The sequence below is a fragment of the Urocampus carinirostris genome, chromosome 10, assembly GCF_059441175.1.
Source record: "Urocampus carinirostris isolate Australia breed hairy pipefish chromosome 10, RoL_Ucar_1.0, whole genome shotgun sequence".
Taxonomy (NCBI): Eukaryota; Metazoa; Chordata; class Actinopteri; order Syngnathiformes; family Syngnathidae; genus Urocampus; species Urocampus carinirostris.
Window position 1 is genome coordinate 3,987,704 of NC_142358.1, and position 16,230 is coordinate 4,003,933.

A 16,230-nucleotide genomic window follows, 5' to 3' on the forward strand; every position below is an offset into this window, starting at 1 on the left:
AATCTTAAGTAACTGTGGGAGCGAGATAAGTTTTGAGACACAGGGTCTGGCATTATTCATATTTCGTAAATATTATCTTCTAACGTTAAACAGTGGAACAAAACGTGCTCAAAATTTTTGTCTGGGTCGCGGTTTTGCTGAAATGTCTTAAATCAAATGGTATGGATCTTTGTCAAAAACTGATCAAAATGTTTTGCTATTAAGGCTCTTTGGGTCGAATAAGCTCCTAAACCCTGCTTTCTGTTGTCCAGAATCCAAATTTGAACCAATTTGAGATCTGATTGGCCAAAACAGTTTCATTCTCACTTGTTTGGTGTCATGAGAGCCAGCAGATCATGTTGAGCTGGCCTCAAAGTGGATTTCTGAGCCTAGCAACAAGTAATAGAAGCTACTGGGAGAACTACTAAAAAACAAGCATAAAATTACTCTGATCAGCTAACATTACCAACAGTAGAACAAAGTGAAATATGCCTGAGTGACAGGACTTGATGACCATAACATGCAGGGTTCTGTAAGCTGGAGAAGCTGAAAAGAGCCAATAAGTGGAGTTGGTCAAGGCCGCTGTAAGCGTGTAACTTTAGATAGACAGATAGATAGATAGATAGATAGATACTTTGTTCATCCCCGAAGGGAAATTCACATTTCCAGCAGCATCCCTGAGCTGAGAACAATAGAGAACAATCGAAAATAACACGGAGCAGTAGAAGATACTAAAAGACCAGTAAAGCATTACATTTTATCACACTATTTTTATAGAGAAAATAGATAGTAAAATAAGAAAAAAAAACATTTCTTAAAGTTGAAGCACTTTATGATAAAATAAATAATTCAAATAATAAACTTTTCTGGCAGTAGAGTAAAATGTCCCTAGTTTGCTAAGACTTGCTAGTCTCTAGAGTCTAGATGTAGCAATGATAGCTAATGCACTTAACTCCAACCCACTTGCTGGCTTTATTGACGGCATTTAATTTCAAAAGCTCACCTAATGACATTATTTGATTAAGTTTCTAGATTAAGTTTTGACATGAATCTAACAACAATACATTTAAGTGACAGTTTTTTGTAATTCTTCACAAGAGGTTGTTGTAGCTTAGGATGGAGCTTATTGTGTGCAACTTTAGCAGCTCGTGGGAGTAGCTACTAAAAAGCAAGATATATTTATGAAATGAAATGAAATTTCATTTCATTGTGTGCAACTTTAGCAGCTCGCGGGAGAAGCTACTAAAAAGCAAGATATATTTACCCTGCTTAGCCAACAATAACAATAATTGCTTGTGACTGGGCCATAGCCTGCTGCAAAAAGGGGCTTAAATGTGTAGCTAGAGATGGAAACAAAAGAATGAAATGTAAAATGCCTGAATTACGTGACACAGCGAACATCACGTGCGGGCCTCTGTGAGCTGGATACACCCAGAAGTGCTGAAAAAAAGCCATTGGGTAAAGTGTTTCAGATCTGGTGTTCTCGACTAACGTATGCGGTTTAGTAGGAACAGCTATTAAAAAGGCCAGGAAAACATTGCGTTTTTATGATTTTTAAGTAGAGAAAATATATAGTGAAAAAAGAATTAGTACTTTAAAATGGAAACATAATCGTTGTAGAGTAAGTTGCTTTATTATATTTATTTAATTTAGAATCTGATTCGGTGGTTACCCGCCCAGCAGGTAGTGCTCACATTAAGGTAGTGCTCAGCATTCATCAAGGAAGCAATACACCAAACATAGTTTATTTTTAGGATTAAATTATCCATTTTCAGTTCATTGATCTGGGAAATGATTGATCAGTCCAGAAGGAAAATAGTAGACATACAAATAAATAATGCCTCTTTTTGGATTGTAAAAAAAAACTGTTTTATTTACTTGACAACGAAAATTATATCAAACGAAAGAATATAAAAAAAATGTTGACAAGAGAAACTCATTTTGACTTAACTAAGGAGAAACCCTGTGGGGGAAAAAGAAAGTTATGATAGCAACAATATAAAAAGAAAAGATAAATACATGATTTAGTATTGTTGTGCCTAATTTGAGAAATGTTCCTAACAAATGCGTGTTAAGTATTAAGGTGTTGGAGTTTCTCTAACATGAATGAAAGGGGTGTGGGGGAGGGTCTCTGTAGTTAGCAAGGGATTTTCCCTACACAATAAAATGAGAAATGTCTGACAGTAGGGTAATATTTTCCTATTTTTGGGTTAAATTATTCACTTAGTATGTTTCTTGTTTTTTTTTTAACATTCCACTTTTTGTGCAGGATGTGTCAGGAATGCCCGCCCTCTGCAGGGAAGTAAAGGAAGGCGGGCTCGGTTTCGACTACCGATTAGCAATGGCTATACCCGACAAATGGATTCAGGTGAGTTTTTTATCTTAACTTGCTTTACAGCAGTTTAACTCTGAAGTTAAAGTGTTTTATTTAACTCATCTTAGAGCTGCTGTATTTCATTAATGATCTATTTCAATCTGCTTTAACCCACTCTCAAACACGGCAACTCTTTATTCAACCCTCAGAGCTTCTTTGACTCGCATTAGAGTTATTTTAATCCTTTAGTGAAACCTTTAAACATACTTTAACTCACTGTAAAATTCATATTACTCTTGAGTTCAAGCCTTGAAGCTATCGAGCTACTTTAACACATTTTTTAGCTCTTTCAACTCCTTATGATGATTCTTGACTTTTTAAGAAAACCTCTCACTTTATAGCTGCTTGAACTCCCACGTAAACTCAATTAAAGAAAAAAACTCACTTAAAAAGCTGCTTAAGTGAAACCTTCAAAGCTCTTTTAACTCACTTTAAATCTACTTTAACTTGTGAATAAAGCTATAAAGCTGCTTAAACTCCTCTGATGGTTCTTAACTTAAAGCTACAGTACTTTAACTCTTGAGTAATGCTTTAAGGCTGCTTTACTCCTTTTGATGGTTCTTATCTTTTCAGTAAAACTTGTCACTTTAGAGCTGACATGTGTAAAGCTTTAAATCTACTTTTACTCACTTTTGACTGCTTTAACTTTTAAGTTAAAGCTTAATAGCTGTTTAACTCACTATAAAGCTGCTTTAACACTTTAGTAAACATTTACAGCTACCTTAACTTTTTATGACGATCCTCAACCTTTGAGGAAACTTATTACTTTATAGCTGAGTTAACTCTTGAGTAAAGCTTTGAGCTGCTTTAACTCACTGTAAAACTCGTGTCATTCTTGAGTTAAACCCTAGCACTACTTTCACTCCAGAGCTGGTCTAATTCTGACGTGAAAGTTTTAATTAAATATTTTAACTCTTGGTTAAAGCCTCACAGATACTTTAACTCACTTCAAAGCTGATTTTATTCACAGTTTTAACTGCTGCTTTAACATTTGAAGCTATTTTAACATTTGAGTAAAGCTCTGGAGCTACTTTAACACACTTTAGAGCTCTTTTAACTCAATAAGATGGTGCTTAACTTTTGAATAAAAGCTCTCACTTTGTAGCTGCTGCAACTCCTGAGTAAAGTGTTAAGGCTTTTCTAATAGACATTGACTTTACTTTAACTCTTGGGTGGAGCTTTAAAGAAGCTTTAACTCTCCAGTCAAAGTTTTAAACCTGCTTTACTCATTATGATGGTCCTTAAATTTTGAGAAAAACGACTCACCTTAGTGCTGCTTTAACTCCTGATCAAAGTTTTAAAGCTACTTTAATTCATTTAAAAAGTTGCTTTATCTCTTTAGTCAAAGTTTTAAAGCAGGTTTAATTCCTTATGATGGTCTTTAACTTTTGAGTAATATTTCTTACTCTTGAAATGAATTTTTGAGCAACTTTAACTCACTTAAAGGCAGCTTACCTCTTTAGTGAAAACAGTTTAAACCAGCTTTATTTCAACCCTTAACTTGTAATTAGCTATAACTCGTGAGTTAACACTTTTAAAGCTTTAGAAATGTAATGTTAGACACAACTACGAGACTGGAACATCAATGAAAAGTATATTTCAATGCCTCCATTTTGTTTTCATGCCAAATCTAAACTCTTGTTTAGGATTTGATTTATTTTTATGACAAAAAAATAACAAAACACACTCACAAATTCCCACCTCACACCATCAAAAGTCTCCTTGTGTGAAAAAAGCACTTGAGTATTTGTTTCCCGCCCCGAAGCTCCGCGAGAGGTTTAATCTTCCGCTGCCGAGTCCTTTCTTCTCTTTTCTCTCTTTTATTATTAAGGCAGCACTCATTTCTTTTTTTTCACGTTTAATCCCGACTCCTTCCTGAACGGGAAGGTCGTTATTCATCCCATCAAACAAAAGGCTTACGGAAGGAGCGTGGCCACGACATGCAGTCTTTTTCGACACAAAATAAAAGCATTTGACCCGTTCTTTGGCGCCGACCTTGCCGTAACACACGTAATTGTTGCAGCAGAATGGCCACCAACTCTCAAGACAGGGTCATTACCAAGGTTGTTGTCCGAGCCACTGGTTAGCTTTACTTGTTTTTTTGGGGGGGTGAACAAGTAACAGAGGTTGGTTTTTGAAGAGCAACTTTATTTGCAAAGGTTATGGGACACTTGTTTGGTTTAGTAAAACAAAATAAAGAAAAGGTGATATTATGTGAAATGTTATTGCTATATTTTTTATTACATTATAGTAACGATGAAATACTATGCCTGCAAGTGAGTGTAGCATGGGCATCTTAGCTGGAAAACAGCTGTGACAATAGCATGCAGCCTTACCTGGTCCCAGGTCCAAGTTGATCACAATCTGAAAAAATAAACATTGTTATTTTACACATTTTTCTAAGGGTACGTCTAGGCGTTTCCAAAAATGGCCATTTGGAGACATCATACAAATGTCTTTGTTTCTCAACAGTCTGACGGCCCATTTGTAATAATCTCTGGAAGCATAACTGGGATCAAAACAACCATGGGTTATTGTTCTTCAAAATATTTTTGAATAAAAAAACAGAAAAAAGGTTGTAAATTTGTTATAGTCCGGTTAGTCCTCGCATAGCATGGTTATGACATGATGCCATTAGTATTTTCATTTTTTTTCCCCCCAATAATTTCTGACCTCACTCATGTTACAGTGTACGTACTGGTAGGTCATGGATCCAAGGTAAAGTACTCACAAAAAAAAAAAACCTAAGACAAAAAAGCACTTTTGATATAAAATTTTAAAAAATCGCATCAATATCGTAATACTGGTCTGAAAAATCGCAATTAGGTTTTTTCCCAAAATTGTGCACCCCTAGTGAAGCACACCTGCCTTCTTATCTCCTGTGTCCAAAATAATTGTTTCATACAGCCGACAATCCCCTCATCCTGCCTGTAAACTTTACTGCATGGTAAATGATATCGGTTAAAATTACGGCGCCAAATCCCTCGTCCAATGCTAGTTTTGTTGTGATGGACTTTTTCTTTTTTTCTTTATTTTTTCCTTTTATCATTCCCGGAGCGATCCGATGGTCCACTCGTGGCTTGTTGTGAAATTATTGGCACGCAATAGCGTGGCCGCCCTTGTGCAAAACAAGCGTGCAAGCACCCTCGAGTTTCCGAAAGTGGCTATGCTCAAGTACTTAATGGGATGGCGTAGCGCAAAAACATCGCTGTTTATAAGAGCGTAGCAACGGCCATGAAAAGCCGTTGTGCTGTGATGAGCTCGTTCAATTGCCATGCAAAATGAGTTGCAGAGCGTGTCAGAACTTCGGCTATTGTGGTGTTGCAGCTGTTGGTGATTTTCAGAGTAACTACAAATGAGATTAGTGACATGATTTGAAAAGATTACTGGTTGTGTCGCACTGGATAAGCAATATATATTACTAGATATCGAATATTTTAGTGCTGTGAAAAAGTATTTCCCTGAATTCTGTTTATTGCATATTTACCACTCCCAAAGGTTTCAGACCATTAACCATTTTACTATCACAAAGAGACAACCCAAGGAAATACAAAATGCAGTTTTTGAATGTTGATTCCATATTTTAAGGCACACAATTACTTTTTTACATAGGGCCAGACCCGCCTTAATTTTTTGTGTATTTTCTTGGGTTGTCTCTGATATTAAATTTGGTTTGATGATATGGAACCAAGGGTGGCAAGGCAGCTGAGTGGTTAGCATGTCCGCGGCACAGTTTTGAGGTCATGGGATTTAATCCCGCTACAAGCCATCCTGTGCGGAGTTTGCATGTTCTCCCCATGTTTTCGTGGGTTTCCTCCGGGCACTTCGGTTTCCTCCCACATTCCAAAAATATGCATGTCAGGTTAATTGGCTGGCCCAAATTGTCTCTATGTGTGAATAAGTGAATTGTGTGTCTCCATGTGCCCTGTGACTGGCTGGCAACCAGTTCAGGGTGTCCCCTGATCTCTGTCCGAGGACAGCTGAGATGGGCTTCAGCACCCCCGCGACCCTCCTGAGGATAAGCAGTGCAGATGATAGATGGGTGGATACAGAAGCTTTGTAAGTGGTAAATATGCAAAAACTGAAATAACAGAAAGGGGGAAATACTTTTTCACAACATGGTATAGACATAAATGGGCATTTATATTTTATTTACTATGTTGAATGATAGAGATAGATAGATACTTTATTCATCCCCGTAGGGAAATTCACACTTCCAGCATTCTACCCCGTTGTTTAACATGATGCCCTAGGGGTGCTTGTAGCCGAGTGAATGATGTCACGCTAGTCAAAAAGTTCGACATCCCTGCGGCAGATGGAAATCTTTTCTTTGTGAAAATCCAGGGATACACCACCTCGTGTTAGCAAGTCCGCCTCCTCTCCGATTCCCCCCGGCTTTCGTGTGTCTGTATAGCGGCGTTGAAGTCGGATAGCTCCGGGTAGCCTCGGGTGGCTACACGTTAGCATCCGGAATGCTAAACGTGAGCCACGTTTCCGCAAAACACAGCAACTGCGCTCCCTGTGCGCTTCGATGTTTTCCACCAGCACTCGATGATCTTATTTGGTCGTGAGTTCGCATTTACCATGTTTACGGATGGTACCGAAGACTTTTAACGCCGCTAGCCGCTTAGCTAGCTCCGGCTCTTCTTCCACGATAGGCCCCTTCATCACGCCGGCACGAGAATTCTTCAGGGCAAGGAGTTGATTCCTTGATTACACGCATTTTTGTGCGCTAATACCCATGTCCATAGGATAGAAGTAATCCATAGTGTAGTTGTCAAAACGGGAAGAAAAAACACAGAAGATAGGAGCAGACAATAAAACAATAGGGCAGCTGCTGGAAAAGGCAGCCGCTCGTGATTTTGTTTGATGTTGTTGCTGCTTAACTTTATTGCACTATTTTTTTATTGCACTAGTGTTTAAATGCAGTTAAAACACCATCCAGTGACATTGTGTATTGTTGAGTGCTGAAACAGAAGACTATCTAATGATTGTTCAATTCTTTGGAGGTCATGCTTTTGTTTAAAGGGATATTGTGTATTAATAGGCATGCATGACAACAGTACTTTCCTCAGTTTTTTTTTCCAACAGGCCTTTTTAACTGCGTGTTATGCTAAACTGAACCGGGCTTGTGTGGCCATGATCAATTATCTGATTGCGTAGCGCTGCAAGTAACTGCAAAGCTCTCTTTTTTTTTGGCCGTTCTGTCCAACCAAAAAGAAGAAAGCACTAATGTGGCTGCTATTGATTATACCCCATCACCCTATTTCTGCAAGCCGGGACCAGCAACGCTTACTTTTCTTAGCCTGGCAGATCTTTTTTGGCGTTACTGTATTTCTGCTTAATTTTTACTGCACCAATGCGGCCGTGATATATTACCCCAGATCACATATTGGTGTGAGCAGGGACTGGGAGAAGAAACTTTTTTCGAGATGTGTGCCAATCTGGTGGCCCGCCTAAAATTAAATGCACAGTTCTGGCCGCAATCTATTTTTCCTGGTCAACTGTTGCCAAGAGGAGGGGCTGGCAGAGCACACTTTTTTTCAGTTAGGGCTACTTAAGTGTGTCGTTGTGTCCCGGCTAAAATAATCTGCACGGTTTTGGCCGCGATCCATGATCTACAGTCGACTATTGCTGCAAGAGGGTGCTGGCTAAGTGCATGTTATAAATAGGTGTGGCTTTGAATGTCGCTAAGCAATGGGGGACTTGTAGTACAGAGACAAAGAATACACGCAAACTCCGGCTTATTTGTTAAAAGGTCTTATGGGTATTGGCTGATTTCTCCAGATTATTTCTGTTTGTGCCCATTGAAAAAATTCCACAGCTGTGTCAATCAATAGACAGTTGTGTCCATCCATTTGTGGTGTTAGTCTATGCTTCTGGCAAGGCACGTACGAACTCACCTTGTGACGCAGCAATAGAATAGAATTGTCATTATTGTCATTGATATCAACGTTGTGAAACATTGTATGCAACGAGATTACACATTGCACTTCGGCAGACCATAAGCCTTTAGTCTCTCCACCTTTGTGCGCCGCCATCCTGGCTATATATAATAATCTAACAAACACCTTCTTGGATGACCCTGGTCTAAGCCAAAATATCTTCAAGCAATGGATCAGGGACCACAGTGGTGGGATCCAGAGAATGTGGGTCCACTCCAATGTGTGTCTCTACAAATCAGGCATAGCAGGCCACTGCTATAAAACAACTCCCATTCCCCCAAAGTCCTCGTCCAAGTGAAGGACTACCTTTTTTTCCTATAGGTGGAACTGGAACTCTGCAAATTACTTCCCCCCTACTTGCTCAAGCATCTGCTCTAGGGGTCCTCAAACAATATAGAAGGCACATCCAAAGTCTGGCCAGATAATAAATATGTAAAGAATTGTACTGGCCTGCGGCCTGTCATAAAATTAATGATATGTAATGGCCTGGAGAGGGATGGCGCCACCAGGTTGCACTTGCCTGAAACGGTGCCCCTAGGACCCCAGTGGTTGAGGGATCTAACCAACCGACCAATGCTAGTAATGTTGACCGCAGTACGAAATAAATTCGTACAAAAATAAAACAACCCAAAAATCACCCTTTCACTAGATGATTGCAGTTGCCCTTTGGCCACCTTGCCCCTCTGTGAGAATTTTAGCCCACCCTGTTTCTGACATAGCAACTAGAAATACCAAAAGGAAAGTTGACTGTCAGGGCGGCAGCTTCCAGGACAAGTCGAAATTGGAGTATTTTTTTTTTCACGGAAAATCCGAAACAATTGCTTCTGCCTAATTTGTCAAGAGACAGACTGTGGCTGTGTTCAAATAATATAATGTCAAGAGGCACTGGCTGACGAAACATCCTGACTACAAAAAGCTAACTAGAAACACAAACTGTGAAAAGGTGAAGCAACTGTGAGCTGTTTCAACGGCAGAACAGCCCGAGTCAAATGAAAATTCTACACGGTTGTGACGCCAATCACCAAGCACTGCAAACCTTTAACGGAGGGTGAATTTATTAAAGACTTCAAAGAATGCTAGGCTAAATAGTTGGCGCTTGCACATTTTCAGCTTACCGAATTCCGCCTGCTTTCTGAAGAGTTTGGACATTTCTGCAATAGGGTAAACAAGTACTGTCCTTTGATGATTTTGGTGAGTGACATGAATGAAATCATCCTTTATTTTATGTTAAAGTTAAATGTTGAAAATACGTAAATTTGCTTCATGGCATTGCTCATGCTTCTGCCTTGTCATCAAATGAGTCACAAATGCCATGTACACAGGATTATTCGTCCGTCTCCAGGCATGTAAATGATTTATTGGGATTGCTCTAGAAATCCAATATTCCCTTTCCAATTGGGTTATCCCCATACGTAAATGTAGTCATTGTTATGCTTTATTAAACAAGCATAAGCGAGTGAAAATGACAGGAGTGATTTTTTTTTTTTTTGGTGCATCGCTGAAAGTAATTGCGAGCGTCTCCATTTGTTATTTTGATAGATAAAGTGGAAATAGAAAGACACGGAAACGACTTGCAGGCTTGACCTTCCCACTGGCTGCCTTTTTCTTACACGGGTTTTGCTTTCCTTGGATTGAAACCTCCTGCTCACTAAACACTTGTGGGATTATCCTCTGAGCTGACTTGGAGAATTCTCCTTCATGCTTTGACTTTTCAGAAGACTTTTGGAGTTGCCTGCTCTTTTTATCAGGCCATATTTTTCAACCGTGGTCTCAGGTTTTTATTATAGAGTGATCCCTAGAGTTGGTGTGAACTGAGGATGTTGTAAAAATTAGAGGTCAATCGATTATTGGGCAGACCGATTAACCAAAGAGATTTGGGGGAATTTGACAGATATCAGTATTTTTGATTTTTATTTATTTGACAAGCAGAGTAAATACACTTAAAACTTAGTTATTTAGGCTCAGATGCAGTTTTTGGATTAAGTGAAAAATTAGTCAAGTTAGTTGTGTTGAAATTCTAATTTATTTACTGTGAAACGTTTCTGGGAGCTATTCATATTTTATTGAAATTTTAAACTAATATACTTCATTTCTTTTTGAATTATTAAAAATTCCTTACACCTCCACTGCTCCAAATATTGGTTATCAGTCTGCTCTTTATATTTTACCGAATCGGCCCTGAAAACCTATATCAATCGATCCTTAGTAGGAATACATTCATTCATTTTAATAAAACACCATTCATTCATATAATAACAAAAAACAAATTTTCTATCTCATAACAATTTAGAAATCTGTAATTGTGTTGGACAACTTGAAGAAGCTGAAATTTTTGGTTTCCATCTTTCGATTACCGAAGCCTGGATGACCATTTTACTAAGTTAGTTTGTACCGGTGGTGCTTTTAGCATTAAACAGCTACTTACTGTACACAGCTGAGCCCGGAATGAGATAGTTGCCGTTCTTCAGGCATCTTTGACCTTTTTCCACTGTTCCTTTCTCTGACCACTCATGTTAGCCACTTAGCAATAGGCTAGGGCTTGCCATCAGCCATTTTTTTAGCTGCTCCTGCTTCGTCGTTTAATGTCATGAAATGAATGTCAATCGCCTTCTACTGCTGTTCATGCAAGCGAACATCACCTAGTCCTGTGTATTTCATGCATCTGGCATTTTTCCACTATTTTATTTTCTCGACACTCACGTTAGCCACTTGGCAGCAGGCTATGGCTTACCTCTAGTAGCTATTGTTAGCTACTCTGTAAAAATAAAGCTTCTTTTGTCTTTCAGTGTCACTCGGTTTTCACACCTGCTCAAGTCCCATTAGATCTTATTCCACATTTTTATTGTTTCCTTCTCTAGCCACTCTCTTTCCACTATTTCCTTTTCTAGACACTCATGTTAGCCACTTGGCTGCAAGTTATGGCTCACCACTAGCCGCTGTTCTTATTGTTACCTTTTCCTGCTTCATCTGTTAATGTGAATAACCTTCCAAAGCTGGTCAAACATGCAAACATGAGTTTGGTGACTCAGGCACCTAGCACTTTCCCCACTTTTTTGTTCTCCAGCAACTCATACATCCCACTTGATTGAAGGCTATGGCTCGCCACCAGCAAGTATTGTTGGCTGTGTAAATCAAGCTTACTTCGTCTTTTGATGTCACTCTTGTTCTACAGCTGGTAATGCCAAATACCATCATTTGAGCATCTTCTATTTTTCCCATTATTTCCTTCCCTAGCCACTCATGTTGCCGAGTTCCCTGATTCAGTTTTTAAGCTCTTGACAAATGTTGCTTTGTAATTGCTATATTTTCTATCCTTTTTGGTAGATTATCTTGCTACCTAATAAAGCAGGGGTCTCCAACCTTTTTCAAGCTGAGAGCTAGTTTTTGTTACTTATTAACACTAAGGGAACCCAGTTTTTTATGCTTTTCTAAAAAAAAACTCATGTTATTGGTACGTTGTTACTATCTTATAACCACGTTAATTATTAGAAATACGGTTTAATAGTCAGTCAACCACTAAGAAAAATCACTTTTATTAGAAAATGACAATGACCCGGCACTGTTGAGCTATTTTAAGAACAGGGCCACGGGCACCTTAGCTGTCCTTAGGGTTCACCCGCAGGCACCATGACTGAGACCCTTGCGCTAAAGTTTGCCACTTACGCCAGCTCTAAACCACTCCAGCTATTTATAGAATAAATAAATAGATAACACAATACGTTGGAGAATCACTGTGATGTAAGAGTCACACAATCAAACATAATATGAGAGATTATATAAAAAATATTTTCTGTACAATTTTTGAAAGCAGTGTAGAGTACACCAACCTTATTCATCATTAAGTGTGACTGTTATGTTATGCAGCTTTAATTACTATATTTTTATTTGACATAGAAGAACAAAAAAATCCACAATAGCTGTTTTCCCTCCGTATGCCAATTAGCGCAATGGCAAAGCGTTAGAAAGCGCTTGATCTAGATAAGACAATATAACATGTGAATCCTCCTTGATGGCGTCAATTAAGGAATGTTGTGAACAGGCTGAAACGCCAACGAGACAGAAAAAGATCGACAGACTAAGATGGCGTTATTTGTAGTTTTACATTTGTACCACAGCCGTCCCTCGCTTCCTCAAGCTTAGCGTCATGCTGTGTTCTGTCCTTGCGGTGACTCACTCCATATCACCAGGAAAATCAAGAAGTCTTTTTTTAGGAGAGGTTAAAACCAAGGGAGATCAAATAATATAGTTCCTAATTTGAAATACAGATACTTTTACAGAGTTTCATTGCACTTTAAAAATAACAATATATATCGTGAGTCTGAATCACCTTCCACAATGCTGTTTTGTCTCCTCTTTAAGTTCATAATCTCATGTTCTTTGTAAAGTTAGTGAAACAATAACTGTATTTTTGTGCTGTATTTATCCGCTATGGGTCCCAAAGTTTTCAGGGGGTAAGCAAAAATAAGCTTGCAATTATCACAAAATATGAAGTAGACGCTTGCATCTAAGTAATACGATCGATAATACAACCCCTAGCAAGTATAGAATCATCAGTCTTGGACAAGTACTCACTCCGACATTTTATTCTGTAGAACAAACTCTGATAAAAAGCTTTTCAAAAGTGCTACTCCTTGGCATTCAGAAACACTAAAGGAAATGAATTAAAAAACGGTGCGGTGGTCAGTATAGACCAGGCACAGGGAAGAAATATGGAATCACTCCATTCTGAGGAAAATATTTGGAATCATGAAAAACAGACAAATAAATAAAGACATATCACTAGTATTTATTTGCACCCCCCCCCTGGCTTTTATGACAGCTTGCAGTTTCCGGAGGCTTGCTGGCATACGCATGAGCAACGTCAGGACCGCGCTGGTGGGAGACGACCAGCCTTGGACGACCGACCAGCGCCCGCCTAGGAGGTCCTGAATTGCAGTCTTAGCCTAGCAATCAGTAGCCTGTGGTCACATTTGTAGAACTGCGCACTTCTGAATACCCTACAGTTTTGGGTCCATCTCTACCACCAGTCTACGAAAATGTGATCGATCTCTTTCTTTGTGACGCCATCATTGGAATACCAAGACCAGCGTCTAGAATCCGATCTTTGGAACCACTACTCAGCAATCCTCAACCCATTGCTCGACGCTAAGTCGAGCAGCATTGAGGAAATCTGGTCGCACTTTCCGGAACCGTGAGGACCAACACAAGACTCGTATCAAGCTCTGGAAGGGCCAGTGGTTGTACTGAAGTCTCCCTGGTCAATAAGGAAATCGCCTCTAGGAACTACATCCACCACTGATTGGAGCTTGGTGTAGAACGCTTCTCTCAAGAAGTCATCACTCACGCCAGTCGGAGCGTACACTGAGACGAGAAAGACATTCCCCACGGAGTGGGCAAGTCTCAGTCGCATAATACGCTCACAAACCGGTTACACCTCACGACCCTAGAGGAGCAGACCTCAGTCCATCGCCACCCCCTCGGTATGGCGAACATCTCCCCGGCCAGACCATTAGCCACCACCGCCGAACTCAGTACGGCCTCTTAACCTGCAACAGAAACACCGGCCGGGCAAGCTCCCGAAATAGGAGAGGTACGCGAGAATCCTCAAATGGAGAGGTTACGTTCCAAGCGCCCAACCTGATCGTCCGCCTTAGATTTAACCAAGGGGTTGGAGACCCAGGGCGCGCCACCTCAGCACCTCCGCTACGCGGTAACTCCCAACCCGGCCCGACCCGTTTGCTCTAAGGTTTCCTCCGTTTCCTGCGAAGGGGGCCCCGGTGGCTTTGACCCATCGCTTTTCATGCGACACCTATTACATGCGTCAGAGCGGGTTTCAGCTGGGATTTTGGCTATTGGCTGCGGCAAAATTTCAGGAGGAGGGGGTGCAAACCCCAGCTCCCTAGGCTCCAGAGGCAAAGGTCACCGTTCCTTTCGACATCGTACGATGTTGCTGTAGCCACAACGATAGTTTCCTTTTCGCTTTCCTATATGAAAATCCCATTTCCTTTAGATGATTTTGCACAGTTCTGTCACATACATTGACTCTGATTTCCTCCCATTTCCTCTTCATTTGTCTTGTTGTGCATTTTCTGTTTCCAAGACAGATGGCCTTTAGTTGTTTGTCTTGATGCCTACATGTCTTCCTTGGCCTACCAGTATGCTTGATTTTAACAATCTTCCCATGCTGTGTACTTGGTCTAAATCTTCAATACAGCTGACTGAACAGCCCACATCTTTGGCAACCATATGAGTGGAATAACCTTCGTAAAGAAGTTTGACGATCCTGTCTTTGGTCTCAAGAGACATCTCTCTTGTTGAAGCCATGATTCTTGCCAATCCACTTCGTCCAGGAGTCCTCCAATGTGTGATAACTGCACTGGTTTTAATAGCTGACTAACGAGCAGACTGAATCTAAGCCAGGTGCCCAATTAAGGAAAGGAAATTGACAGGGTGTGTCCTTAATTTTTACTTAAAATGCACTGATTCAATTTTTTTTCCCTCAGAATTGAGTGATTCCATATTTATTTCCCTACGCTTGCTCTACAAAAGTAACATTTACTGACCATTGCGATGTTTTTTCTTAATATATTTTAGTCTTTCTGAATGCCAATATGTTGCACTTTGGAATGACCTTACAATTGTTTCACATTTGTGATCTGATTTTATTCAACAGAATTGAATGCCTGAGTGAGGGCTTGCTCAAGACAGGCGATTCCATACTTTTTGCTAGGGATTGCATTATTAAAAATAAGTAGACAAATAAATCAAGGAAATCTTCTAATGGCATGAAAATCCTCGTACGTGGGGCGTTTAAAATTGGTTTTAATTTTTCTCCGCTAACTCTCCCTCTGCATCCATCCACTAGAAAATGCATGTTCATGTGATAATTAGGTTCGCAAATCCCTTAATTGCTTCAGTTGTCAGGGCCACCACATCCTGTGGTGTGTTTTGGAAAAGTACAGCCTGGCGGTGCCCATCCCTCTGCAAGCGTTTTTTTTTGTAGGGGATTAATGCTAAACTTACATGTTTGCAAACAGCACTTCCGCTCGACTGCAGCTCAATTGTTAAGCGGCTTTACCATATTATTTAAGTCAATATTGTTGTGTGGTTTTTTTATGAAAATGTTTTTTTTTAACCACTCAATTACTGCTAAATATTACACACTGCCCAGTTAAAAAAAAAAACTTTTTAGCCGTCAATAGTAGAACATGAGTTCATTTTGTTACTTTTTTTTTTTTTCAATTATACGATCACATTTATCTGGAATCATAATGCCAACTCACGGAGCGCCGCAGGTTGGATAACCTAATTTGAGAACTAGGAGGCTAAAGGTTCCCGTTATGACCCGTGAAGCTCCACTTGATTTTTTTCCCCGGTTTTATTTCCATCCTAATTAATCCTCGTGCCCTCTCCGGCTCGGCTGGTGACAGCCTTCTTGTAAAGGAAGATTTGTTGCGCCGATGCTCATTACCATTGATGAAGCCAAGCAATGGATGGGGTTCGAGGGGGGGTCCGAGGGGGACTCCGGGTCGCCGTGGAGCTGGTGTTCGTCAAGCCTCTCTCGTCTCAGACATCTCCGATAGCCGATTAATTGCCCCCGCTGCACTCCTGAGCTTGCAGTGGATGAGAATGATTTTAGGGGATTTGAGATGGTTGTCCTCGAGGGGGTGGGGGCGCCTTTCGACACTTGGTTCATTACTTTACAATCCTCAATAACGCTGATGTTGAAGGTATAATAATCCCTTGCTGTATAGCGGTTTACTGATTGCGGTTTAAGAACTTTGCAGATTTTCATTGTGCGTCATGTTTTGCCTTCTGATTGCTTAACATTTGCCCCGCCCCTTTTATTCTTGGGTCTGCCTTCGCGTCAATGTACACATACGTAAAACAACTTGACAAACCTACATTATATATGCACAAATCTTTTTCATT

The 16,230-nt window shown here is 40.0% G+C and overlaps 1 protein-coding gene across 1 annotated transcript in view; it reads left to right on the forward strand.

Moving 5' to 3' along the window:
- LOC148357517 (1,4-alpha-glucan-branching enzyme-like) overlaps positions 1–16,230 on the forward strand; it is a 153,100-nt gene that overhangs the window by 88,321 nt on the left and 48,549 nt on the right. Inside the window, exon 10 of the mRNA XM_088345647.1 lies at positions 2,249–2,347. Coding sequence (XP_088201773.1) covers positions 2,249–2,347 — 99 coding nt within the window. The remainder of the gene's footprint in view (positions 1–2,248; positions 2,348–16,230) is intronic.